At 43.0% G+C, this 26,507-nt stretch overlaps 1 protein-coding gene across 2 annotated transcripts in view; it reads left to right on the forward strand.

The window, feature by feature from the left end:
• SLC17A8 (solute carrier family 17 member 8) overlaps positions 1-26,507 on the forward strand; it is a 64,955-nt gene that overhangs the window by 13,499 nt on the left and 24,949 nt on the right. The window contains exons 2-5 of one of the 2 annotated variants that reach the window (XM_054444072.2): positions 10,169-10,421; positions 20,550-20,668; positions 22,685-22,799; positions 25,691-25,778. In XM_054444072.2, coding sequence (XP_054300047.1) covers positions 10,169-10,421; positions 20,550-20,668; positions 22,685-22,799; positions 25,691-25,778 — 575 coding nt within the window. Of the gene's footprint in view, positions 1-10,168; positions 10,422-18,494; positions 18,585-20,549; positions 20,669-22,684; positions 22,800-25,690; positions 25,779-26,507 lie in introns of those variants that run through there. The other variant, XM_063647248.1, reaches the window with a different exon arrangement.

Below are 26,507 nucleotides of genomic sequence, written 5' to 3' on the forward strand. Positions count from 1 at the left end.
TGTCTTGGCCTGCCAAAGTGCTGGGGTTACAGGCATGAGCCACCGTGCTCAGCCAATTAATCTAAATTCTAAAAAAAAAAAAAAAAAAAAAAAGCAAAGACCCATACACACATTATACCAGATAAACAAAACATGGCTATGGGCCACATATGGCCATTGGGCTTTCAGCTTGTCATCTGTGACTTAGGCTTTTAAAGCCATAGAGACTATCTTTTTTTCCTCTTTTTCATCTAATGATCCCTGCTGAGGTAAGAAGCAGTGACTCTCTGCTTAAATGGGGGGATAAGAAAGGGTCAAATTACCAGGAGAAAACAAAAACAGCATAGGTTAATACCTCAAAATCTATGAAGCTGGGCTGAGTGCTAGGGATTTTTGGTTCCTGACTTTCTGAACTTATAATCTACTGGAAGAGGCAAATATTAATTTTAAAAATGAGAGGCATAGGTACTGTGAGAGCATTGACTGGGCTGGCGTTGGCCAGGTGCACTTTATTGAGCTACTTTTGAATGTGGTGTGCTGAAATCCATGCTGATAAGATCCTATTTCAAATCTCAAACTAGCTCTGGAGATCGTATTTTAAAGCCTCCTTCCCTTCTTTAAAATTTACCATTTATTGATTATTTATCAAGTGCCAGGAATTACGCTACGCGTTTTGTAACTCGGTCTCATTTAACGTTCACAGTAGTCCTATCTTCCTTTCATAAATGAGGGAACTCAGGTTGAGGGAAGTTAGGTAATTTGCTCAAGGCCACATACCTAATAAATACCACAGTCAGCATTGAACCCAGGACTGTCTGTCTCCAGGGCATGTTCTCTTAATCCCACTGCAATACTCCTTCTCCAGAACCTTTAAAAAAAAGTCTCTGTAGGTAAAGCACTCGCTATTTATCAGGCGCTTTCTGATTAGTTCCTGTGGCACACTGGTAGCAATAGGCTGGATAGCAAATCTCGGTTGTGTTCTCCCTTCACCAGCTGCAGCTGGATGATCCTTGGACAAGTTTTTTTGCTTGTTTGTTTTGTTTTGTTTTTGTTGTTGTTGTTGTTTTGTTTTGTTTTTTAAGTCCGAGTTCTCAGTCTGTCACCCAGGCTGGAGTGCAGTTCACTGCAACCTCCACCTCCCAGGTTCAAGTAATTCTCCTGCTTCAGCCTCCTGAGTAGCTGGGATTACAGGCGCTCGCCAGCACACCCGGCTAACTTTTTTGTATTTCTAGTAGAGATGGGTTTTCACCATGTTGGCCAGGCTGGTCTTGAACTCTGAGTTCAGGTGGTCCACCTGCCTTGGCCTGCAAAGTGTTGGGATTACAGCCGTGAGCCACTGTGCCCAGCTGGGCAAGGTTTTAAATATTCTGAGTCTCAGTCTTCTGAGCAGTAAGATGGGGATAACTCCTATTTGTCAAGACTATTTTGAGGATTAAGGGAGATAATATATATTTTATAGAAACCTCCTGGAGTGCCTAGAGTATAGCAAGTAGTCAAAGTCCTTCAGTTAATTTTCTTCTTCCAGTAGAATAGCAACTGAAGGATTGTGTAAAAGACAGCATGAGCTAAATGGGACCTTTTCAGAGGGCAAATTTGAATGCTGTATTTGTTTGCTAGGGCTGCCACAACAAAATACTACAGAATGGGTGGCTTAACCAACAGAAATTTATTTTCTCACAGTTCTGGAAGCTAGAAGTCCAAGATCAAGGTTTGATTTCTCCTGAGGTCTTTGTCCTTGGCTTGCAGATACTGCCTTCTTGCTATGTCCTCAGATGGCTTTCCTCTATGCATATGCATCCCTGGCGTCTCTGTGTGTCCAAGTCTCTTTTTATTTATGTATTTTTTTGAAACAGGGTCTCACTCTGTCACCCAGCCTGGAGTGCAGTGGCGAGATCATAGTTCACTGTAGTGTCCAACTCCTGGGCTTAAGTGATCCTCTCCCCTCAGCCTCCCAAGTAGCTGGGACCACAGGCATCCATGCCACCACACCTGGCTCAAATGTCCTCTTCTTATAAAGACATTATGCATATTAGATGAGGGCCCGCCCTAAGGGCCTCATTTAACCATAATTACTTCCTTAAGCACCTTATCCTAAACATAGCCACATTTGGTGGTACTGGGGGTTAAGACTTCAACACATGAATTTTGGGGCACACATTTCAGTTCATACCAAATACGGTGAGCAAGTAAATTGATTTAAAGATATTGTTTTATATATATATATTTAACTTTAGACAGGATCTCTCTATATTGCCCATGCTGGTCTTGAACTCCTGGGCTCAAGGGATCCTCCTGCCTCAGCCTCCCAAACTGCTAGGATTGCAGGTGTGAGCCACCACGCCCAGCCAGTAAATGGATTTTTAAAATTCGTAAAATTATCTGCAAGTTCTCTCACTTTGTGCTCCAAATGTTGATCTTATTACCTATAAAACGAAACAAAACAAAACCTTTTCTGCAATTAGTGGGACCATTTGAATTGCAAAGAAATAGTTCTTTAAGTGCCTAAGGGCTAGTTAGCATATCTTAGGCAATTAGACCCCTGGGGCTTGGATGTTTGCTGGACAACTGTGTCTGAGAACAGAGAGCAGGCACCTCCCTAGTGTGCAGAAGGCCAGCAGTCCGCAAACCACAGCTGTCTATATTTGGAGAAACAACAATGAGAATGTCACTCTAGAAAGAATGAAGATTCTCTGATCTAAAAGACCAACTTCAGTCAAGCAGGGAAGGAAAACTAAATGGGATAAATAGCTATTATGGGTAATTAAAGTCCTCCAACTCCTAAGAAATGAGTTCGTTTTTCTTCTCTTATTCTTAAATAACTTTCTCGTCTCCTCCCCTTTTTATAAAGCTTTTTTTCTGGGCAGGGATGAATAGATCCTTAACCCTGTCTATAAGTGCTTCAAGCCAGGAGTGATGTCTGGAATTGATCCACCAATTCCATTCAGTTGGACAAGGATTCATTGCTTCCAGGCACGATGCTGAACATGGAGAATAAAGATGAGTTGGAAATGGTCCTGGGATCAGGGAGACCTTCATTCATATATGGACACAAATCAGTGACTTTTTTTTTTTTTTTTTTCCCGAGACAGAGTCTCACTCTGTCACCCAGGCTGAAGTGCAATGGCGCCATCTCGGCTCACTGCAACCTCCGCCTCCTAGGTTCAAGAGATTCTCCTGCCTCAGCCTCCCGAGTAGCTGGGATTACAGGTGCCAGCCACTATGCCCAGCTGATTTTTGTATTTTTAGTAGAGACAGGGTTTCATTCATCATGTTGGTTAGGCTGGTCTCTAACCCCTAACTTCAGGTGATCCACCCGCCTCAGCCTCCCAAAGTGCTTGGATTACAGGCATGAGCCACCGTGCCTGGCCCAAATCAGTGGCTATTTACTTAGCACCTACGCTGCTGAATGAAAATGACTCTAACTCCATGTGAGAAGTGTTCTAACAGAGGAATGTATAAAATGCCAAGGAAACACCAGGGATGGCAGAGACCCTAACGTTCAGGCAATGTCTATTCATTTATTGGTGGTAGTGTGTTAGTCTTTGTAGGGTCGGCTCATGTATCTCTGTGAGATAAATATTTATTGTACAGAAGAGGATATGTGAGATTCAGAGAGGCCAGGTTATTTGCCCCCAAGTCACACAGCTCGCGTATCAGTGGCAGAGCTGGAAATCAAATCCAGGTTATCTGACTGCCCAGAAGCCTGGTGTGTTCCATGATACAGGGTGAGGGGGTTCTCAGTCTTCCTCTGTGAGCTAGGCTATACAAGAAATGGCCATTATGCCATTATACTTTTAAAACAAATCAAATCTGGTCAGGCATAGTGGCTCACACCTATAATCCCAATACTCTGGGAGACTGAGATGGGTGGATCACTTGAGGCCAGAAGTTCGAGACCAGCCTGGCCAACATGCTGAAACCCTGTCTCTACTAAAAATACAAAAATTAGCCAGGCGTGGTGGCCTACGCCTGTAATCCCAGCTACTCGGGAGGCTGAGGTACAAGAATTGCTTGAACCTGGGAGGCGGAGGTTGCAGTGAGCCAAGACTGTGCCACTGCACTCCAACCTGGGTGACAGTGCAAGACTCCGTCTAAAAAAAATAAATAAAACAAATCAAATCTGACTCTGAGCCCCCTGCCTAGGGGAAGTTAGATTTCTGTTCATTTTGGTGCTCCCCTTTTGCCACAGCAATGTTGTGTAAAGGACTCACAAACAACTCAGGAGGTCCTGCTGATTGTTGATCCTCATTTGCTCCTGAGCCCATGATCCCTTGAAGTGGTGGCTCAGCTGCCACTTTGGGCAAAGGAAAGTGAGATCCTGTGCTCAGACCCCTCCCCACAGCTCCCGATATCCCATCTCCAACTGGAGAGCTGCTGTGAGGGGCTGGCTTCAGGTCAGCCAGCTATAGGTCCTGCTTCTTGGGGAGCCCACAGCTCCTTCTTTCAGGGCTTTCCCTTTGATCATTACTTTCCCCTTCTTTCTCCCCATCTCCCGTACTGTATATCTTCCCTCTGGAGAGTCTTGGGATGTCTAAAATGACACTGTGCACACAGAGGGTGCTTGTGTTGGTTCAGGTCTTCCAAGAAAGCAGATACCAAGACAGGACTCGGCACATATGAGACATGGTCTCGCTGTTTCCAAGGCTGGAGTGCAGTGGCACAATCACAGCTCACTGCAGCCTCAAACTCTTGAGCTCAAGTGATCTTCCTGCCTCAGCCTCCCAAAGTACTTGGATTACAGGCATGAGTCACTACACCTGGCCAAGAGATTTATTGAGGGAAAATGGGGAAGGAGCTGGAGGAGGCTGGGAGAGCATTCAAACTGCTACCTGTGTAGGAGAGAGGGAAAGAAGAAAAGCTAGGTGGGAGGTGGGAAGACTTTCAGACTATACTACAATACTGGGAAATTTTGGCATGGCCAGTGCGGAGTCCTGGAGCCAGTCACTGTCAGAGGAGTCCTGCCTCTGGCAGGAAAGAACAGCTTCACATCCCTGCGGTGCTCAGTTCTTGGCAGAATAACAGCCTGTGAGAAAGAAGCGCTGTCCCCACGCCAAATGGGTGGTTGATTCAGAGCACAGCAGCTGGGGCTGTCTGCAATTAAGCACTGCAAAGCCCCACAGCGCTTTCAGTTTTCATTAGCCTTCATCTAAAGCATCTGCATGTATTTAGAGAGTGCTAAGCTTATGACTGGTGACACTTTGTTAATAGCAATAGTGATAGTACTTACCACTTATTAATATAAAGCACTTTTTACATACCAGGCACTGCCGTGAATCATTTACATGCATCAATCATTGAATAACCCTATGAGATACCCATTACGATTAGCCCAGTTTAGAGATAGGGATTCTTACAGGCTGAATTGTGTCTTCATATGAATCTGCCCAAATTCATTATGGTGAAATTCTAACCCTCAGTACCTCAGAATATTACTATGTTTGGAGATAGGGTCTTTAAAAAGGTAATTAAGGGTCTTTAAAAAGGTAATTAAGGTTAAATGAGGTCCTTATGGTAGGCCCTAATCGAATATGACTGATGTCCTTATACGAAGAAAAAATTGGGACACACAGATACATAGAAGGAAGACTATGTGAAGGCACAGGGAGAAGACAGCCATCTGCAAGCCAAAAAGAAAGGCCTCAGAAGAAACCAAGGCCTGCTGAAACCTGGATCTCAGATTTCTGGCTCTAGAATTGTAGGAAAATACATTTCTGTTGTTTAAGCCACCTAGTTTGTGGTGCTTTGTTACAGCATCCCTGGAAGACTAGTAGAAGGTCAAGTAACTTAGCCAAAGTCACAGAGCTAGCACATGGGAGAGACAGCACTGGGCATCTCTCAGTCCAGAGTCCATTCTCTTACCCTGCTCTTCTGAGTCATGATGGCTGGGCAAGGACTACAAGGTAACAGGTGCAGATGACAAAGTGACTCAGGAAGATCATTGAGAAGGAGCATGGCCTAGTGTGCTGGGAACACACAGGAAAGGCGCCCAAGGGACCTAGACGGCAAAGGAGAAGGGTTTCATATCTTGCCTCTACCCACTAAGGGCTGTGTGACCTTGGCCAATTTGTTCTTGCTTTCTGAACTTCAGTTGTATTTTGTGTCAAATGGGAGCATTAGATTTCCCATGTGTCACTGAGCTGTATTAATGATCAAATAAGAGAATTACATGAAAGTATCTGTAGAGGAGGGCAGAGGGAGAGAACTGAATTTGCCTCATACAAGCATAACTGTGGTTGTTACATATTATCCTTGTTTTAGATGCTAGGAATATGCTATTATAGTAATGTGTCAATATTACAGCATGACTTTTCTGTCTTTTCTTTTCTTTTTTTTTGAGATGGAGTCTCAGTCTGTTGCCCAGGCTGGAGTACAGTGGTACAATCTTGGCTCACTGTAACCTCTGCCTCCCAGGTTCAAGTGATTCTCATGCCTCAGCCTCCGGAGTAGCTGGGAGTACAGGTGTGCGCCACCATGCTTGGCTAATTTTTGCATTTTTAGTAGAGACGGGGTTTTGCCGTGTTGGTCAGGCTGGTCTCGAACTCCTGACCTCAGGTGATCTGACCACCTCAGCTTCTCAAAGTGCTGGGATTACAGGCGTGAGCCACCACGCCAGGCCTAGAGCATCAGTTTTCCATCCTACTTAAGTTATACATATTTGGTAGCCAGAAATTCATGGAGACTACTAGGGCAGCCCATTATAAAGTCCTATCATCCAACTGCCTCTCAGAGCTAATGGCATCAATGCTTAGTCTAGCATCATAGACTCATTAAGTGACGGTGAGGATTAATGCAATAAAAATAGCTGGCATATGTTGCTTTTTATTATGTGGTAAGTTCTGTTCTAAATTACCTAAGTTTAATAACTCATTTATGACAATCCTAAGAACAACCCTATGAAGAAGAAACTATTATAATTCCTAGCTTACAGATGAAGAAACTGAAGTCCAGGGAGTTTAAGTAATTAGGCTAAAGTCACACAGCTGAGTAAGTGGGAGACTCAACATTCAAAGTAAGGTACATGAGCTCCTCAGTTGGACATAGATTGGAGAAGTGAGGCATCCAAAATGGCTTCAAGATTTTTTTTTCTTTTTTTTTTTTGAGACGGAGTCTCACTGTCATGAAGACTGGAATGCAATGCTGCTATATCGGCTCACTGCAGCCTCCGCCTCCCAGATTCAAGTGATTCTCCTGCCTCAGTCTCCCGAGTAGCTGGGACTACAGGCGCATGCCACCACGCCCAGCTAATTTTTGTATTTTTAGTAGAGACGGAGTTTGCCATGTTGGCCAGGCTGGTCTCGAACCCCTAACCTCAGGTGATCTACCTGCCTTGGCCTCCCAAAGTGCTGGGATTACAGGCGTGAGCCACTGCGCCCAGCCTGATGGCTTCAAGATTTTTGCTGGAGCAACCAAAGTAGCAAAATTGTCATTACTTATGATGAGAATAACTTCAGGAATTAATTTTTTTTAGGGGAAGTCAGTTTGGACATGTTAAGTTTAAGCTGCCTTTTAGGTGTCCAAGGAGATGTCAGATAAGTCTAGTTATAAAGATTGGGAGCTGTTAGCATATACATGGTATCTAAAGCCCAGAGCCTGCTTTAGATGACCTAGAGGGCGTAGATACAAAGCAAGAGACCTGAGAATGGAGTCCTAGGCATTCTAGTGTATATAGGTCCAGGAAAGAAGGAATCAGCTATAAGAGACAAAACAGAAGAATTAGGAGGATGACCTAGTGTTTTCCTGGAAAAACATAAAATGGCCAAGGAAGAGAAAGTGGTCAATTGTGTCAAATGCTGCTGCTAGGTTGATTAAATCAGATGAGGACTGAGAATGACCTTTGGACTGAGCCATGAGGAGGGCATTGATAACCTTAAGAAGAGCAGTTTTGGGGGCTCAGGTTGGGAATACCTGGCTGGAGTGGGTCCAGGAGAGAACAGGAGGAGAGGAATGGAGGACAGTCATTTCTTTCTTAAAAAAGGAAAATGAGAAATACGAGGATAACTGAAAGAGAAAATGTCTTTTATTTTAGATTCTAATATGGGAGGAATAAAAGCTTATTTATAGGCAACAGGAATGATCTATTATACTAGGGAGGAGAACATAATGGATGAAGTGTGGGGGTGGGGATTTCTGGAGCAATATTCATGAGGGGATCAAAGGGGACGAGATCTAGTGTCCAAGGAAAGGGGCTGGCCTTAGCTAGAAGCATGGACAACTGCATAGACCCCATCAGCATAAATGCAGGTTGGCAGGTAGGTAGGTACATTGGTAGGGTAATGGTTAGAGTTCTTTTCCAATTGCTTTAATGTTCTGGCACATTTACTAAGCTTCTACTCTGGGCTCACAAGTTGAAATTCAAAGCTCCTTCCTGTGTTTTACCATTGCTTTTCACTTTGATTTCAATAAAACCCACATCATCCAGTAATTATAGCTGCTTGTATATGTGTCTTTCTTCCCCACCAGCCTAAGAGCTGGAAGAAGGCAGATAACATGTCACATTGTCTATTGCTCCCCAATACTTAGCCCAGTACCTGAGACACGGTAGGCGCTCAATATATATCTGACGAACTGAATTGAATCCAGTGTATTTGTTTCTCTGTATTTGTGCTGGAAATTTGATTTCCTTGAGTCATAAGAACCTGCCAAGGTGCCGGGGGCGGTGGCTCACACCTGTAATCCCAGCACTTTGGGAGGCCAAGGTGGGCGGATCACGAGGAGAGGAGATCGAAACCATCCTGGCCAACATGTTGAAACCCCGTCTCTACTAAAAATACAAAAATTATCTGGGTGTGATGGTGCATGGCTGTAATCCCAGCTACTTGGGAAGCTGAGGCAGGAGAATTGCTTGAGCTAGGGAGTCAGAGATTGCAGTGAGCTGAGAATCGTGCCACTGCACTCCAGCCTGGCGACAGACCAAGATTCCGTCTCAAAAAAAAAAAAAAGAACATGCCAAGGTTATCTTTCGTATGAACTGGTGGGAAAATGACTTGTGTTTCATCCAAACTATTGGGTTAACCATTATATTAGCTATTTATCACTGCATTTAATATTTATGAAAACTTGCAAGCTTTGATTATTTTTAAAAAGACTTGGACCTTAAATGGGCCATGACAGCATCCTCAGAAAGATGACAATAAGTAAGAGGATACAACTTCCTTTATAATTGACAGATAGGGTTCAGTTTGCCCAATTACTCTTTTTAAAAGAAGAGACAAATTCACTGTAATGAATGTGCCATAACTGGAATCTATAGAGGTCAGTGAAAAATTCTACCGTTTGAATAAAAGGTGCTGGAGGATCACCTCCTTAGAGGAACCATCTAAGGAGAAAAGGATATACAACCAAATGGGTGTGCATTGTGATAGAAAATGTCCCTCTCCACCTCCACTTAGTATTTTATTAAGACTTAGAAAAATTAGGCCGGGCACAGTGCCTCACACCTATAATCCCAGCACTTTGGGAGGCTGAGGCGGGCGGATCATCTGAGTCGGGAGTTTGAGACCAGCCTGACCAACATGGAGAAACCCCGTCTCTACTGAAAATACAAAAATTAGCCTGGCGTGGTGGTACAGACCTGTAATCCCAGCTACTCGGGAGGCTGATGTGAGAGAATCGCTTGAACCTGGGAGGCAGAGGTTGTGGTGAGCTGAGATTGTGCCATTGCATTCCAGCCTGGGCAATAAAAGCAAAACTCCGTCTCAAAAAAAAAGGACTTAGAAAGATTAAGGTCAACTGTATCAGCTGGGTCGAGCAATGTGAACAAAGTCTGTCAATGCTCCTTCAGCAGGAAACGCAGTATAGTATATTGTTTTAGACATAGACTCTGGACTTGGGCCTCTATCCTACCTCAAATGTCTTAGTTTCCTCATCTATAAAATGGCATGATGACACTATCTACCTCATGGGGTTGTTATAAAATTTAAATGATTGATTGAATGTTTATAAAAGTCCCACACAATACCCAGAACATCAGTGGTTTTAGCCACTATAACTTACTTCAATAATAATAATAATAATAATTAACAATAATAAAAACTTACTTTAATAATAATAGTAATACCCCCATAGTATTCTACTATGGGTCTTCCTTTTTGTTTTTCATCTGTTGGTACCTTTTTTCTTTTTGCTTAGTATACTTTCTTTTTCCTTTAATCCTGGCTTTTATTTTCTGCCTATCCTTTTTCCCATGTAGAAAAATCGATGGGACCACTGAGGAAGAAGATAACATTGAGCTGAATGAAGAAGGAAGGCCAGTGCAGACGTCCAGGCCAAGCCCCCCACTCTGCGACTGCCGCTGCTGCGGCCTCCCCAAGCGTTACATCATTGCTATCATGAGTGGGCTGGGATTCTGCATTTCCTTTGGGATCCGGTGCAATCTTGGAGTTGCCATTGTGGAAATGGTCAACAATAGCACCATATATGTCGATGGAAAACCGGAAATTCAGGTTGGTATCAATCTGTGGTGGAAGACTTTTCTCTTTGAGACAGGGTCTCACTCGATCTCCCAGGCTAGAGTACAGTGGCATGATCTTGGCTCACTGCAGCCCCAACCTGCCAGGTTGAAATGACCCTCCCATCTCAGCATCCTCCCATTTCAGCATCTCAGGTGAGTAGCTCCTCCCATCTCAGCATCTCAGCATCTCAGATCAGTAGCTGAGACTACAATCCTGAGGAAACTGTTGACTGCAGCTGTGTCAATAATTTGCTCCTTGAGAGAAAGCCCTGCAATTCCTTCAGTGACATGACAAAAATGGAGAGTGGATACTTATGCTGGGCATGGGGCAAAGTGATGGGGATAGAAAGGTGAATGACCTAGACTGGGCCCTGTCCTCATGGAGACAAGTAAGTGATGACAGTTTGAGGGGGTAGGTGCCGTGTTGGAGGTACACAGGATGCAAGGGCTCATAGGAGAGGGCCCAGCCCAGGCTTCGCTATTGTGAACAAATTCCCAAAGTGATGGCTGGACCAGGCAAAGAGAGTGTGGTGTGGTGGGAAGAAGAATGTTTGAAGAAAAAGGTACTGTGAAGGACTGTAAGAAAGAGACAGAGAGAGAGAACGTACACATGCTATGTAGGTATATTTTAGGAACTGAAACAGGAGCTCATCATCTTTTCTGTGTCATGGACTCCTGGAGATGACTAATGAACCTTTGCCAAAGTAATGTTTTAAGTTCTTAAAATAAAACACAAAGGATGACAAAAGAAGCCAATTATATTAAAATATAAATATCAAAACATTTAAAAATCACATTTGTGACATAGAAACATATGGGTTTCTTTAGTAGTACATCAGTGACAAAAATCTAGCATAGGGTCTAACATTTACTGTGATTTTAAGTTGGAATGTAAGCCATTGTTGGAAATAGTGGCCATGAGTGTAATACGATTTGAACATATTTACAGTTTCCACGTGGGACAGAGTCATAGGTACTAGTCATATGACTGTGGCTTGTTGCCTACATTCATAATGGCAGAAAATGCTAAAATTTTGGTTAAGAGTGAAAATAAAGATGCATGTTTTTTTCCCATCCAAGTTCTCAGATGCACAGGATTCCATCCACAGACTCCAGGTTGAGAACTCCCAGTGATTGGGTAGAGCACGTTGAGGTGGAGGCAGCGAAGTAAATAGGGGACTGATCATCCACAGCCTGGTAGGCATGTAGCAAGGGGCTGCAAGCATGGAATGATCACATCTGTGCTCCAGATTGGTCACTGCCCCATCGCAGGGGGCCAGATTGAGGTGAGATAGGAATGGAGGCCACAGGGCCAGTTCAGAGGCCATCATAGTTATAAGCAAGGATACTTCGAAGTGACTTAAATAGTATTGTTTTAGGAATCACTGGAAACATAAAATCTGGTTTGCTGCTTAAACGATAGACCTAGAGAAGTACTGAGGTTATGGGGGAAAAGAAACAAACAAAAATGTCTGCCCACTGGACACCCCATAAATGCATGTTTCATCGTACTAAACTCACACACTGCAATGACTCATGCAGAAATCCGTTCATCGGCAGAGAGACATTTAATAGTTCTCTGGTCCCTCTCTCTATTTGAAGAAACATTTAGATCACAGTTTTTTGAACTAGTGTCTGGGAAATCACTGCGCTGCAGGCTGTGCCACGAAGAAGGCAGTGTGAGACCTGGAGGCCATACTGTGCTGTGTCCTATGAGACTTTCCAAGAGGGAGACGTGGTAGGCAGTATTTCCTGGACTGACTTGATCATAGAATGCTCTCTTTCATGCCATATCTATTAGCATCATCTGGCACAGTCTCCTGCCAGACACTGGTTTGAGAAAATTTGATTTCAATCTGACAAAAAGAAGTCTTTAGTTGGTCTGCAAGCTATTTGTTTTTGCTTTTTTCAAACCAAGAGATTATTCTGCCAGAGGAAAACAGCACCATGGAGATCCTCCTAACTAGTCTGTATTTTATGCCACAGCCAAATCTGTCCTAAAAGGATATCCTGTCTTTTGTGGGGTGTGGGGGATAGAGGTAAAAGGGCATATCATGCATTTTTAAAATAAAGAATGATGTATATTAGCAAGGTTTCAGATGTGTATCACATGCATTCTTTCAGCCTTTTGTGAGCAAGACCAGCTAATTAAAACTTGTCTGCTGAGGCCCAGATCAAAATGAGATGCTGTTTTGCATTTGTTTGTTGCCTGAAAAGATAGACCTTGGTCAATAGAGTCTGCTCTGAGGCATATGGAAAAGACATTTTGATAAACCCGAGGAACAATGCTAGTGTGCGCTCTCTAGTTTCTATGGCTGTGCCCTCTGGAGTCTTAGAGAAACTGATTAAAATCTGAAATATGGTTTAAATTTTTTTCCTCTGGACTCAGGAGTAGGGATTTAGTATCAGTAACTCTAGTACAGCTCTAATTTATAGCAGATTATTTCTCTTGTCCGCCTAGAACAAAGCTTAGATATCAACTGAGCATGTTCAACCAAATGACAAATACTTTGCTAATTGTATTAAGAAAGGCTCTGAATGGCTGGTATGTTTGTTTGATTTTTCTGTTTTAAGGGAAAAACTAGATATTTGGCACTGAGATATCTTTAAATCTTTATTTCAGAAGAAGGCTAGAAATAAGCAGTATGAATAGGTAGATCTTTCAAATATGTGGCATATGTTCTACAAGGGGTATGAAGAGTGATTTTAACTAATGCGTGAACACTTTTTTTTTTTTTTTTTTTGAAACGGGATCTCTGTTGCCCAGGCTTCGGTGAAGTGGTGTGATCATAGTTCACTGCAGCCTTGACCTCCTGGGCTTAAGTGATCCTCCCACTTCAGTTTCCGGGTAGCTGGGTCCACTGGCTCATGCCACCATTCTTAGCTAATTAAAAAAAAATTTTTTTAGAGATGGCATCACGCCATGTTGCCCAGGCTGATCTCAAACTCCTGGCCTTGAGGGATCCTCCTGCCTTGGCCTCCCAAAGTGCTGGGATTATAAGCATGCACCACTGTGCCTGGCCCATATTTTAAATTTAATAGTTATGAGTTAAAACATGTGAACTCTTAGAAAAGTGTTTGGTATATAGTAAGAAAAAAAAATGACCAAAGTTTGAGAAACTTGTGATTTTGTTTTCTCATTACTCTCAGGAAAAGTCTAAAGTTCTTCCCATGGATCATGGGCCCTGTAGGATTCAGAGCATGGGCCAGAACTGGCCAGACCTGGTTTTAATGAGCTCTGGGACCTTGAATAAGTTGCCCTTGTGTCCTGGTCAGAGATTGCTGGTTGCAAAGAAGAGAAGTGCAGTGAAACTGGCTCAAGTTTAAAGGGGATTACTGGGGCCCGGCATGGTGGCTTACGCCTGTAATCCCAGCAATTTGGGAGGCCAAGGTGGGTGGATCACCTGAGGTCAGGAGTTCTAGACTAGCCTGGCCAACATGGTGAAACCCCATCTCTACTAAAAAATACAAAAAATTTAGCCAGACATGGTGGTGCACACCTGTAGTCCTAGCTACCTGGGAGGCTGAGGCAGGAGAATCCTGGGAATTGGAGGTTGTAGTGAGTTGAGATGTGTGAGACTCCATCTAAACAAACAAACAAACAAACAAAAAATGGTAGTGGGGATTATTGTCGGGCTGTAAGAGGATCTCGTGAAAGCCAAGGGCAGAAAGCAGGTCTGTGGTGTATGTTTGTGCAGTCTGCACCCAGGACACAGAAGCCAGCCTGAGTTGGGGCTGAAACCCAGGCTGTCCTCCACCCTGAGGAGGGAAGGGAGTCTTTATGTAATTCTTTCTGAGGTCGCAGGACAGGCCCTGCCAGAAGTGCTGAATGCAGCTTTCCCTCATGGGAACTAGAGAAGCCTTTGCTAAGGTCTCCAGCTTGCTTGCCCCACAGAGTCTTTCATCTGCTTTTCTTGGAGTCAGCTCCATTTTCCCCGGTCCTTCACGGACTGCTTTCTTTCCTGTTCCCTGGCTTCTCACTGCCCTCCACAGTGGAAGTGCCTTGAGCCTTTGTCTTGCCGGGAAGCTGATTTACTTTGCCCTGACTCTGTGACTCCGTGGGACTTATTTGGGTTCAAGAGTGCACTATTGTCTAACTAGAATCTCTACGGGTTTGGGTTGCTCTCTCTCTCTCTCTCTGTGTGTGTGTGTGTGTGAGAGAGAGAGAAAGAAAGAGAAAGAGACAGAGACACAGAGAGAGGGAGAGGCTGACTGGCTGAGCCTAGGCTGTGGCTTGGCTGTCTTAAACTTTTTTTGTTGTTGTTGAGACAGAATCTTCCTCTGTTGCCCAGGCTGGAGTGCGGTGACATGATCTCGGCTCACTGCAACCTCCACCTCCCCAGTTCAAGCGATTCTATTCCTTAGGCTATCAAGTAGCTGGGATTACAGGTACATGCCACAACACCCAGCTAATTTTTGTATTTTTAAAATAGAGACAAGGTTTCACCATGTTGGCCAGGCTGGGCTTGAACTCCTGACCTCAAGTGATCTGTCCAACCCGGCCTCCCAAAGTGCTGGGATTACAGGCGTGAGCCACCACACCTGACTGGCTTGGCTGTCTCTACTCAGGTGTCCAGTCAGCTGTGGTGGTCAGTTGAGGAGAATCCCATGTTGCGGGGGAAGGTGGAATCCTCTCAGAAGTGTGAGCAGACAGGAACTGACATTTCTAGAAGTTCTTTGCTAACTCTTATTGCCCTTATTGGGAAATGGGAATAAAAGGACTGCTTTGAAGATCAAATAAGCTAACCTATATTAAGTACCTATATTAGTTCCCTAAGGCTGCCGTAACATATTACCGCAAACTTGATGGCTTACAACAATAGAAATTTATTCTCTCAGAGCGGTGGAGACCGGAAGTCTAATAGATATTTATTCTCTCAGAGCGGTGGAGACCGGAAGTCTAATAGAAATTTATTCTCTCAGAGCGGTGGAGACCGGAAGTCTAATAGAAATTTATTCTCTCAGAGCGGTGGAGACCGGAAGTCTAAATCAAGGTGTTGGCAGCACCTCATGCCCTCTGAAGACTCTAGCAGAGAATCCTTCCTTGACTCTTCCAGCTTCTAGTGGCCGCAGCAGATCCTGGGTATGCGACGATGTCACTCTCATCTCTGCCTCCATCTTCACGTGGACATCTTTCTGCGTGTCTCCTCTTTTGCCTCAAATCTCCATCTGTCTTTCTCCTATAAGGACACTTGTCATTGGGTTTAGGGCCCAGCTGGATAGTCCAGATATCTCATTTTAAGATTCTTGACATTTTCACATCAGCAAAGACCTGTTTTCCAGATAAGGTAGCATTTATAGGTCCCAGGGATTTGATGTGGATATCTTTTGGGGGCCATTTTTTGGCCTTTCACAATATCTGACACAGTGTTTGGTTTATTATAGTGATGGTCCATATACAGGGCCATTTTTTTAAATTTTATAATTTTAAAAAATTTTATTGTGATAAGGATGCTTAATATGAGAGCTACTTTTTAATAAAGTTTTTAGTGTACAATACATTATGGTTGACTCTAAGTACAATGTTGAATAGCAGATCTCTAGAGCTTGTTCATTTTGCTTGACTGAAACTTTTTGCCCATTAATTAGTAACTCCTCATTTCCCCGTCCCCCAGCACCTGACAACCATCATTCTACTCTTCGAGTCTATGAATTTGACTATTTTAGGTATGTCATGTAGGTGGAATCATGCAGTATTTGTCTTTCTGTGACTGGCTCATTTCACTGAGCATAATGTCCTCCAGGTTCATGCCAGTTGTTACATCTTGCAGAATTTTCTTCTTTATAAAAGATGAATAGTATTCCATTGGTATATATACCACATTTCCTTTTTTTTTTTTTTTTTTTTTTTGAGATGGGGTCTCACTCTGTCACCCAGGCTGGAGTGCAGTGGCACAATCTTGGCTCGCTGCAACTTCCACCTCCCAGGATCAAGCGATTCTCCTGCCTCGGCCTCCTGAGTAGTTGGGATTACAGGCACGTGCCACCATGCCAGGCTATTTTTTATATTTTTAGTAGAGATGGGATTTCACCACGTTGGCCAGGCTGGTCTCGAACTCCTGACCTCAAGTGATCTACCCGCCTTGGGATCCCAAAGTGCTGGGATTACAGGCATGAGCCACTGCGCCCAGCCACATTTTCTTTATTCATCTGTCAATGGGCATTCAGGTTTTTTCCATGTCTTGGCTATTGTGAATAATGCTTCAGTGAACATGGGGCTACTAATATCTCTTTGGATCATGATTTCAGCTCTTTCGGATAAATACCCAGAAGTGGGATTGCTAGATCATACATTAGTTCTGTTTTTAAGTTTTGGAAGAACCTCTGTACTGTTTCCATAGTGGCTGCACCCATTCCCACCAACAGTATATAAGGGCTTTATTTTCTCTTCATCCTCACCAACACTTCTTGTCTTTTGTTTTGTTTTTGATAATGGTCATCCTAACAGGTATAAAGTGACGTCTTATGGTGGTTTTGATTTGCATTTCCCTGATGGTTAGTGACATTGACCGCCTCTTTATGTAGCTACTGGCCATTTATTGGTCTTCCTTGGAGAAATGTCTATTCAAGTCTTTAGTCCACTATTATGGTTTTAATGGGTCTCAAATGACAATGAAAGTCAGTTCTCAGCAGCCTAGGGGCTCTTCTTCATGTATTATTTCTTTCAGAGATTGATAGAAGCACTATTTCCCCAGAGAGAAAGGCATGAGAAAGGGATGTTGTGATTGACAATTAGCAGCTGGTTGAAGTGGGAGTTAGAGAAAGGGTCTAGTTCTCCCTCTGTCTTGGATCCTCAGGTAATTCTGTGGATCTGGGCAAAGAAGTCTTGTCTCTCCTTAGTGAGAAAATCAAGTCTCTCCAAGCAATAGAAATAATATCGCGTTTTGGGGTTAGGCAGATGAGAGGTTTTGTGTCCCCTTTTCCTTGCAAATAGTTGTATGACCTTGGACAAGTAAATTAATCTCTCTAAGCCTTAGTTTCCTCATTTGCAATTACCTCTAGGTGTTTTAAAGATTAAAGGAGGAAATCTGTAGAAAGCACCTTAGTGAAATCATATTCCACCTCTGCTCAAATTTTCCAATGGTTTTCATCTCTCTTTGTTTAAAAGCCAGTTCCTATGATGTCTTAAAGAACCCTTCATCATTGTAACCTCTCTTGCATTAACACCTATTCTCTTCCTCCTCATTCATTACCCTCCAGCTGTACTGACGTACTGCTTTTCCTCTAACACGCAAGACACAGCCCTACCTCGGGTCCCTTGCACTTGCTGTTTCTCTGCCTGGAAAGCTCACATCTCAGATGACCATATGACTTGCTCCCTTCCTTTCTTTAGGTCTTTACTTAAAACTCATCTTCTCAGTGAAGCCTTTCCTGGCCATTCTATCTAAAATTTACCCCACCTCACTGCCATCCAACACTTCATATTCCCTTCCCTGCTTTATTTTTTCATCTTATCGCTGGTTACCATCTAACTCTGCCTGTAATTGTTTATTGCCCGCTATCTCCACTGGCAACTTCAAAAAGGCAGGAGTCACTACGGCTGTTCACTGCTGTACACCAGTGCGTAGAACTATGCGTGTTACACAATAAACACAAAGTACAAATTTGGTGAGCTCATTTGAATTAATGATAGTTAGCTAGTTCCTTTTTACCATTGAGCTTCAACTTTCTAATCCGTAAAATGAGAATAGAGAGTATAGGCCAAAGTGGCTTGGACTGTGAGCTCCTAGATGGCAAAGACAATGCTTGTTTGAGTCTGTATTTACACTGTCCAGCACCTAATATTGCATTCAGGAAGCACAGGATGAACGTTGAACAGATGGGCGGATAAATATGTAACAACTTGTGACAGGAAAATAAGCAGTGATGAAAATTTATAAAACATAGTATGTTGATAATTAGGAACCCTCTTACTCCATATTTGCATTTTGATATCAAAAAGCTTTACAAAGCCTTTCGTTTATTCATTCATTTGGCGAATACACACTTGTACCTTCTATGTTCCCAGGCGTTTGATTTAGGTACTAAGACTATAAGTCAAACAGGACATGGCTGCTATCTTAGAGTTTCTTGGTGCCCTGTGTGGGAAATTGACATGTGGACGTCCATTCGCTGAAGACAGCACCGTGTTGGTGCCATGGCTGTGGGACCAAAGGTCTGTAAGACAAGCCCAGGAAAAAGGGACCAGTTCAATTTTGGGGATTCAGGAAGTTTCCTCCGAGGAAGGACCATTTACAATGAGTCTAAAAAGAATGAGTTACTTTACCTGGGAAAGAACATGAGGAAAGGGATTCCAGCCCTAGAGAATCACATTTTCAATGGCCTAAGAGTTGTGGAAGGTTGTGTTGTTGCCATTGCCATCAGCATCGTATCAGTAATGGCTGCTAACGTTTATTGAGTCTACACTGTGTGCCAGTCACTATCCTAATCTGTTACATGCAAAATCTCTAAGCAGAGAGATAACCTACTAGAAATATTCATGCCATTTATCCCCACACATCGTATGGGTAGGTAGAATGGGCTTTATTGTCCTCATTAAGAAATTAGAGACTGAAGACTCTAATTCTCTTTGTGCTATCACAAAACTGTCATCTGAATAATGTAGTAAGTAACTTAGTAGCCCCCTCAAAACCCCATTTTTTGTTTTATTCACAAGCTATTTTATTTTCTCCTTAGCATTCATTGCTATTTTGTGTTTTCTCTCTCTATGTATATACATATATACACACACATTATATATATTTTATATATATATATACACACACACATTAGATATATGTATTTTTAGAGACAGGGTCTTGCTCTGTCACTCACACTGGAGTGCAGTGGTATGTTTGTAGCTTACCTTAACCTTGCCCAACTCCTGGGTTCCAGGGATCCTCCTACCTCAGCCTCCTGAGTAGCTAGGACTACAGGCACGCACCACCACACCTGACTAGATTTGTGTTATTATTATTATTATTATTATTATTATTATTATTATTATTTTGAGATGGAGTCTCTCTCTGCCACCCAGGCTGGAGTGTAGTGGCGTGATCTTGGCTCAGTACAACCTCTGCCTCTTGGGTTCAAGCGATTCTCCTGCCTCAGCCTCCCAAGTAGCTGGGATTACAGGCACCTGCCACCACCCCCAGCTGAGTGTTGTATTTTTGGTAGAGATGGGGTTTCACCATGTTGGCCAGGCTTGTCTCGAACTCTTGAACTCAGGTGATCCACCCACCTCTATCTCCCAAAGTGCTGGGATTACAGGCATGAGCCATTGCGCCTGGCCTAGCTGGCTAGATTTTTAAGTTTTTGTAGAGATGGGGTCTCTCTACGTTACCCAGGCTGGTCTTGAGCTCCTGGCCTCAAGTAATCCTCCTACCTAGGCCTTCCACAGCATTGGGATTACAGGTATGAGTCACCATAACCATTAATATAAATACATATATATTTAAATTTGTACATAATCTCTTATTAGAAGGTGAAATCTATGAGAGCAGGGACTTTGTTTTTTTTTTTTTTGAGATGGATTCTCACTCTGTTGCCCAGGCTGGAGTGCAGTGGTGTGATGGCTCACTGCAAGCTCTGCCTCCCAGGTTCACGCTATTCTCCTGCCTCAGCCTCCCGAGTAGCTGGGACTACAGGCGCCCGCCACCACACCCAGCTAATTTTTTTTTTGTATTTTTAGTAAAGATGGGGTTTCACCGTGTTAGCCAGGATGGTCTTGATCTCCTGACCTCGTGATCCACCTGCCTCGGCTTCCCAAAATTCTGGGATTACAGGCGTGAGCCACTGTGCCTGGCCAGTTTTGTTTTTTAAGATGGGGTTTCACTCTGTTGCCCAGGCTGGAGTGCATTGGCACTATCTTGGCTCACTGCAGCCTCGACCTCCTGGGCTCAAGCCAGCCTCCCACCTCAGCCTCTTAAATAACTGGGACTACAGGCTTGCACCACTATGCCTGGCCCAGGACTTTTGCTTGCTACTATCCCCAAGTATGTAAGATGCCCTCCATAAATATGTGTTGAATAAATGAAAAACGAAAGACCTCATGAGGTTATTATTGTGTAGGCTCATTGGTGAAAAATGGTTGTCAGCCTTTTTCTAACAAGCACAACTATATCTGATTTCTCATTTCCAGACAGCACAGTTTAACTGGGATCCAGAAACAGTGGGCCTTATCCATGGATCTTTTTTCTGGGGCTATATTATGACACAAATTCCAGGTGGTTTCATTTCAAACAAGTTTGCTGCTAACAGGTAAGATAAATTGATATAACATGATAGAAACCAATGAAATGTGGCTTTGTACCTATAAATTCTGCATAGCTGGCTCTCAATTTGGGGGTGCAGAATGAAAAACAGGAGCCATCTGGATAGATGCAATTCACAGATACTGATCCCAAATGACCCTGCTCTTAATTTATTTTTATTTTTATTTTTGAGGCGGTGTCTCACTCTGTCATCCAGGCTGGAGTGCAGTGGTATAATGTTGCCTCACCGCAACCTCTGCCCTGCCCCCTCCCCCACCCCACTGAGCATTCAAGCAACTCTGGTTCCTCAGCCTCCTGAACAGTTGGGATTACAAGTGTGTACCACTACACCCAGCTAACTTTTGTATTTTTGGTAGAGAAGAGGTTTCACTGTGTTGGCCAGGCTGATCTCAAACTCTTGACCTCAAGTGATCCACCCGCCTTAACCTCCCAAAGTACTGGGATTGAGTACAGGTGTGAGCCACCAGCGCCCAGCCGAGTTTCTTTTTATTTTGTTTTTCATCCAATTAAATTTACCTTGCAACTCTTCAAGTGATTATGTGGTAAAAGGAGCAATCAACTCTGAGTCAGTAGAAATGGTTCCTGCCCCCTAATTGGATCACTGGGTGACCTCTATTGAGTCACTTTCCTTCCCTCCCTGGGCCTCAGTTCCTTCATCTGTGAAATGAAACATTGGACTAGACTGTATTTCAGTTCCCCTTGACCAGTGACATTCTGTAATCTTATGTTAATATTACCCAGTACTATAAAGGTTTTCTCAGATGAGTGGTGGGGGCATGCCTTTAGACTGCAAGATGTGTCTCTAATGTCCTTGAGACTCTGTAGTGGGTGTTTGAGCAATTAAAAGTACCCAAGAACAGAGTGAGCTGTCTCAAGAAGCAGTGAGTTCTCTGTCACCAGAGGTATTCAAGCAGAGGAGGATGGCCACTTGGGGGAGATGTTGTAGAATGTATCATGTATTAGGAAAGGCGTGAACTAAATCTCTCCGGGTCCCTTCCAATTGTATTTCCCATATGACTTTCCATAAATGGATTTAATGAAGTGCATTCCATTTTTAAAAAGTTTTTTTTTCAAATTCTGAAGCACATCTCATTAGATAGTTGTGAAAACAATATAATGATTTACCATATATTTATTTAGCATATATTTATTTAGGTTCTTGTCTAATTTATGTCTTTTATTTATTGTTACTTACCTATTGTATTCTTTTTAAAAAGTGATAAAATATTGGTTGCTATGGTTTCCTGGGTTACTGCTTACACCTCTGCCTTGAAAAAAAATCACACATAATATAATTTCCCAGCACATAAAAAGAGTGGAAACATCATTAACATACGTAAGAGGGGAAGAAAATGCTGCTTGCTCTCTTTTCCACGGGCACCCTGGGCTGGCCAGGAATGGGAGCTAAGATAGGTACACAACCTGTCTTGCGCTTGGCTGGTCCCAGGACATACAATGCTTCTTGGGTAATCAGTGTTTCTGACTCTGGGAAGCAGGAAACAACCTCAAACATACAGTAACAGTCAGAAAAGGTCAGTCAGTGGGGAACCAGGCAGGATGGTAGGTCTCTAGCAAGCTTACCTGAACCTGGCCAATCTCCAACTTTTCAGGACATCATCCAAGCAGGACATCCCTGTGCTGCCAAAAATGTGTTCATAGTTGGTCCAGGGGCCAGAGCTTGGGAATCAAAGAAGCCCGAGTCTAGCCTGGGGTACACTAGACCCTAACACATCTGTTTCTCCAAATTACAGGTGCCAGCCACCACGCCTGGCTAATTTTTTGTATTTTTAGCAGAGATGGGGTTTCGCCATGTTGGCCAGGCTGGTCTCAAACTCCTGACCTCAGGTGATCCACCCACCTCAGCCTCCCAAAGTGCTGGGATTGTAGGCGTGATCTTTCCACAGGGATCTTTCATGAACTGTTAGGTTTGTTTCTGGTGCTTAGCTGAAGTAGCACATCCATCAGCGGGCCTGCCGAATAACACAGTGCTTTGGTCCCTCAGGGTCTTTGGAGCTGCCATCTTCTTAACATCGACTCTGAACATGTTCATTCCCTCTGCGGCCAGAGTGCATTACGGATGCGTCATGTGTGTCAGAATTCTGCAAGGTTTAGTGGAGGTAGGAGACACCTTCCTTACAGTTTTTGACATTGCTAGAGACAGCGCAGTCCTTTAGAAAATTCAGCTTCTGAAGAAAATCCCCTTTACACAGTTTTTTTCTATATTTTCTTCCTTTTCCTGCTATTTTCATTCTCTGGTAATGGCTAAAATTTCAAGAATTTTAATTAAAATGCCTTGTGTGATTTTACATTTATGAACAATAAAGTACCCTTCCATAATGATCTTAGAGATAATCTAACCCGACCCTCTTCATTTTAATAGATAGCAGAACTGAAGCCCAAATCAGTTCACATAGCAAAGGCTCATTCCACTAAAATAATTTAAGTGGATTCATTAATAAATCTGTACATATTCAAGGGTGTAGTCTGATGCAGAGATTTAATTCAATGAAGGAGGCAGCATGATATGGAGCCAGAAGGTAAATATTTTGGACTTTACAGGCCAGTGTCTGTTGTACCTACTCAACCCTGCTGTTGTAGTGCAAAAGCAGCCAGAGACAATATGGAAACAAATGGGCATGGCTACGTTCTAATTAAACATTTTACAAACTGAAATTTGAATTTCAAATGATTGTTGTGTGCTATTAAATATTATTCTTCTTTTGATTTTTTTCTCACCATTTTAAAATGTAAAAAACATTCTTAGCTTGTGAGCTACACAAAAACAGATGGTGAACCAATTGGCCCATAGTTTGTCAACCCCCGATATACAGCAATGTTTCCCAAACACAGTCATTCACCTCTGACCTTTGTCAGTTTGTTATGCCCATGTACAACTTGTACTATTATTTGCCTATTATTTTCCCCTAGATCGACTCATTTCAAACAAAAAACAAAAGATACCTATTACTCTAAGCAATACCATCTTTGAAATCATGGGTTTGATGTGCTAGTTACATCTTTTCCTTTTTTTTTTTTTTTTTTTTTTTTTTTTTGAGATAGAGTCTTGCTCTGTCGCCCGGGCTGAAGTGCAGTGGTGCGATCTCGGCTCATTGCAACATCTGCCTCCCAGGTTCAAGCGATTCTCCTGCCTCAGCCTACTGAGTAGCTGGGATTACAGGTGCCAGTCACCACACCCAGCTAATTTTTTGTATTTTTAGTAGAAACGGGGTTTCACCATGTTGGCCAGGCTGGTTTCCAACTCCTGACCTCAGGTGATCCACCCGCCTCAGCCTCCCAAAGTGCTGGGATTACAGGTGTGAGCCACCACACCCAGCCACTAGTTACATCTTTTTCAAAGCATATATATATATATATATATAGAGTATAATTATATATAAATTTAATTATATATAGATTAATTATAACATATATACTAGTGTATATAATATATATATTATATATATTATATACACTATATTATATATAGTGTATATTATATATAATGTATATTATATATTATATATACACTAGTATATATGTTATAATTAGTGTATAACATATATACACTAGTATATATGTTATAATTAAGAATGTAAGTTGTTATATCATTTCAAATTCAACTCTAGTCCCACTAGAGGGACATATACTACACTTTGGGATGTACCCGTGTAGTGGAAAGAACACGATATTAGCATCCATGAAGACTAAATTTTAGTCACTTAACAGCCCTGAGCCTCAGGTTCTATATCTTGAAATGAGTGGATGGACCAACTGATTGTGGAAGGCTCTTCCTACACTGATAGTCTATGATAATATGAAATATAAACATAAAGACCTTTTCCCCCATCTCCTACCATGCTTACATGTGAACTGTATTTGAATTTCAGCATCTGTACTGTGAGTCAAAATAGCTGAATCATGCTGTTTAGTGTCTGTCTTAGTCCATTTCGGCTTCTACAGAATACCATAAACTAGGTAGTTTATAAACAAAAGAATTTTTTTTTTTTTTTTTTTTTTTTGATACAGAGTCTCACTGTGTCACCGAGGCCGGAGGCAGTGGCGCGATCTCAGCTCACTGCAACCTCTGCCTCCCAGGTTTAAGTGATTCTTCTGCTTCAGCCTCCTGCATAGCTGAGATAACAGGCATATGCCACTGCACCTGGATAATTTTTGTATTTTTGGTAGAGACAGGATTTCGCCATGTTGGCCAGGCTGGTCTCGAACTCCTGACTTGAAGTGATCCGCCCACCTCAGCCTCCCAAACTGTTGGGATTACAAGCATAAGCCACTGCGCCTGGCCTTTTTTTGTTTAAACAGTCTCGCTCTGTTGCCCAGGCTGAAGTGCAGTGGCACAATCTCAGCTCACTGCAATCTCTGCCTCCTGGGTTCAGGCGATTCTTGTGCCTCAGTCTTCCAAGTAGTTGGGATTACAGGCATGCACCACCATGCCCAACTAGTTTTTGTATTTTTAGTAGAGATAGGGTTTCATCATGTTGGCTAGGCTGGCCTTGAACTCCTGGCCTCAAGTGATCCGCCCACCTCGGCCTCTCAGAGTGCTAGGACTACAGGCGTGAGCCACCGCTCCTGGCCTAGAAATGTATTTCTTACAGTTCTGGAGGCTGAGGAGTCAAAGATCAAGGTGCTGGCAGATCAGTGACTTGGGAGGGCCAGCTTCCTGGTTCATAAACAACTACCTTCTCTTTGTCTGCTCATGGCAGAAGGGATGAGGGAGCTCTCTGGAGTTTCTTTTATAAGGGCACTAATCTCATTCATGAGGGCTACACCCTTATTACCTAGTCATTTCCCAAAGGTCCATCTCCAAATACCATCACATTGGGAATTAGGTTTTAACATAGGAATTTGGTGGGGACACAAACATTCAACCTACAACAGTGTCTATAAATTGGGCTTTTATATTGTAGCCTGTGTGAAGAAGCAGCATCAATATTTTAAACACAAGCAGAAACTAGAGTCAAATCAACTAATCTATTTTCAACTCTTCTGCCAGGGTGTGACCTACCCAGCCTGCCATGGGATGTGGAGTAAGTGGGCACCACCTTTGGAGAGAAGCCGACTGGCCACAACCTCTTTTTGTGGTGGGTATATTAGAATCGTAACAAATTTTATTTATGAATGCTTTTTTGGGGTTCATGCGGTGGCTCATGCCTGTAATCTCAGGACTTTAGGGAGGCCGAGGCAGGAGGATCTCTGGAGCCCAGGAGTTCAAGACCAGCCTGGGCAATATAGTGAGACTTTGTCTTTAAAAAAAAAAAAAAAAATTAGCCGAGCATGGAGGTATGTGCCTGGGATCCTAGCTAGTAGGGAGGCTGAGGCAGGAGGACTGCTTGAGCCTGGGAGGTTGAGGCTGCAGTAAGCTATGATGGCCACAGCACGCCAGCCTGAGTGACACAGTGAGAACTTGTCTCTAAAAAGAAAAAAGAAAAAAGGAATGGAATGCTTTTTTGGCTTCAAGTAACTGAAAACCCTACTAAGGGCCTTAAAATGAGTCTATTTATTTTATATAACAGAATTCTAAAGGTGAGTGGTTGCTAGTGTTGGTTCTGCTGCTCAAAAATCCATCCAGGGCCTAGGCATGTTCTGACTTTCTACTCTGCTATCCTCAGAGATAGCTTTTTATTTACTCCTGTGCTTATTCCATCTGTCCCTTTCATCAGGAAAACAAAAGCTTTCCCAAAGCCCCCTACCAACCTTCCACTTTAGTTTCTTTGGCCCTAACTGTATCATATGCTTTACTAACTGCAGAGGAGCCTAGACAAGCAGATGCCTAGCTTCACCAGCCTCTTCAGGAGGGAAGGGGAAGGGAG

The sequence above is a fragment of the Pongo pygmaeus genome, chromosome 10 (genome assembly GCF_028885625.2).
Source record: "Pongo pygmaeus isolate AG05252 chromosome 10, NHGRI_mPonPyg2-v2.0_pri, whole genome shotgun sequence".
Classification (NCBI taxonomy): Eukaryota; Metazoa; Chordata; class Mammalia; order Primates; family Hominidae; genus Pongo; species Pongo pygmaeus.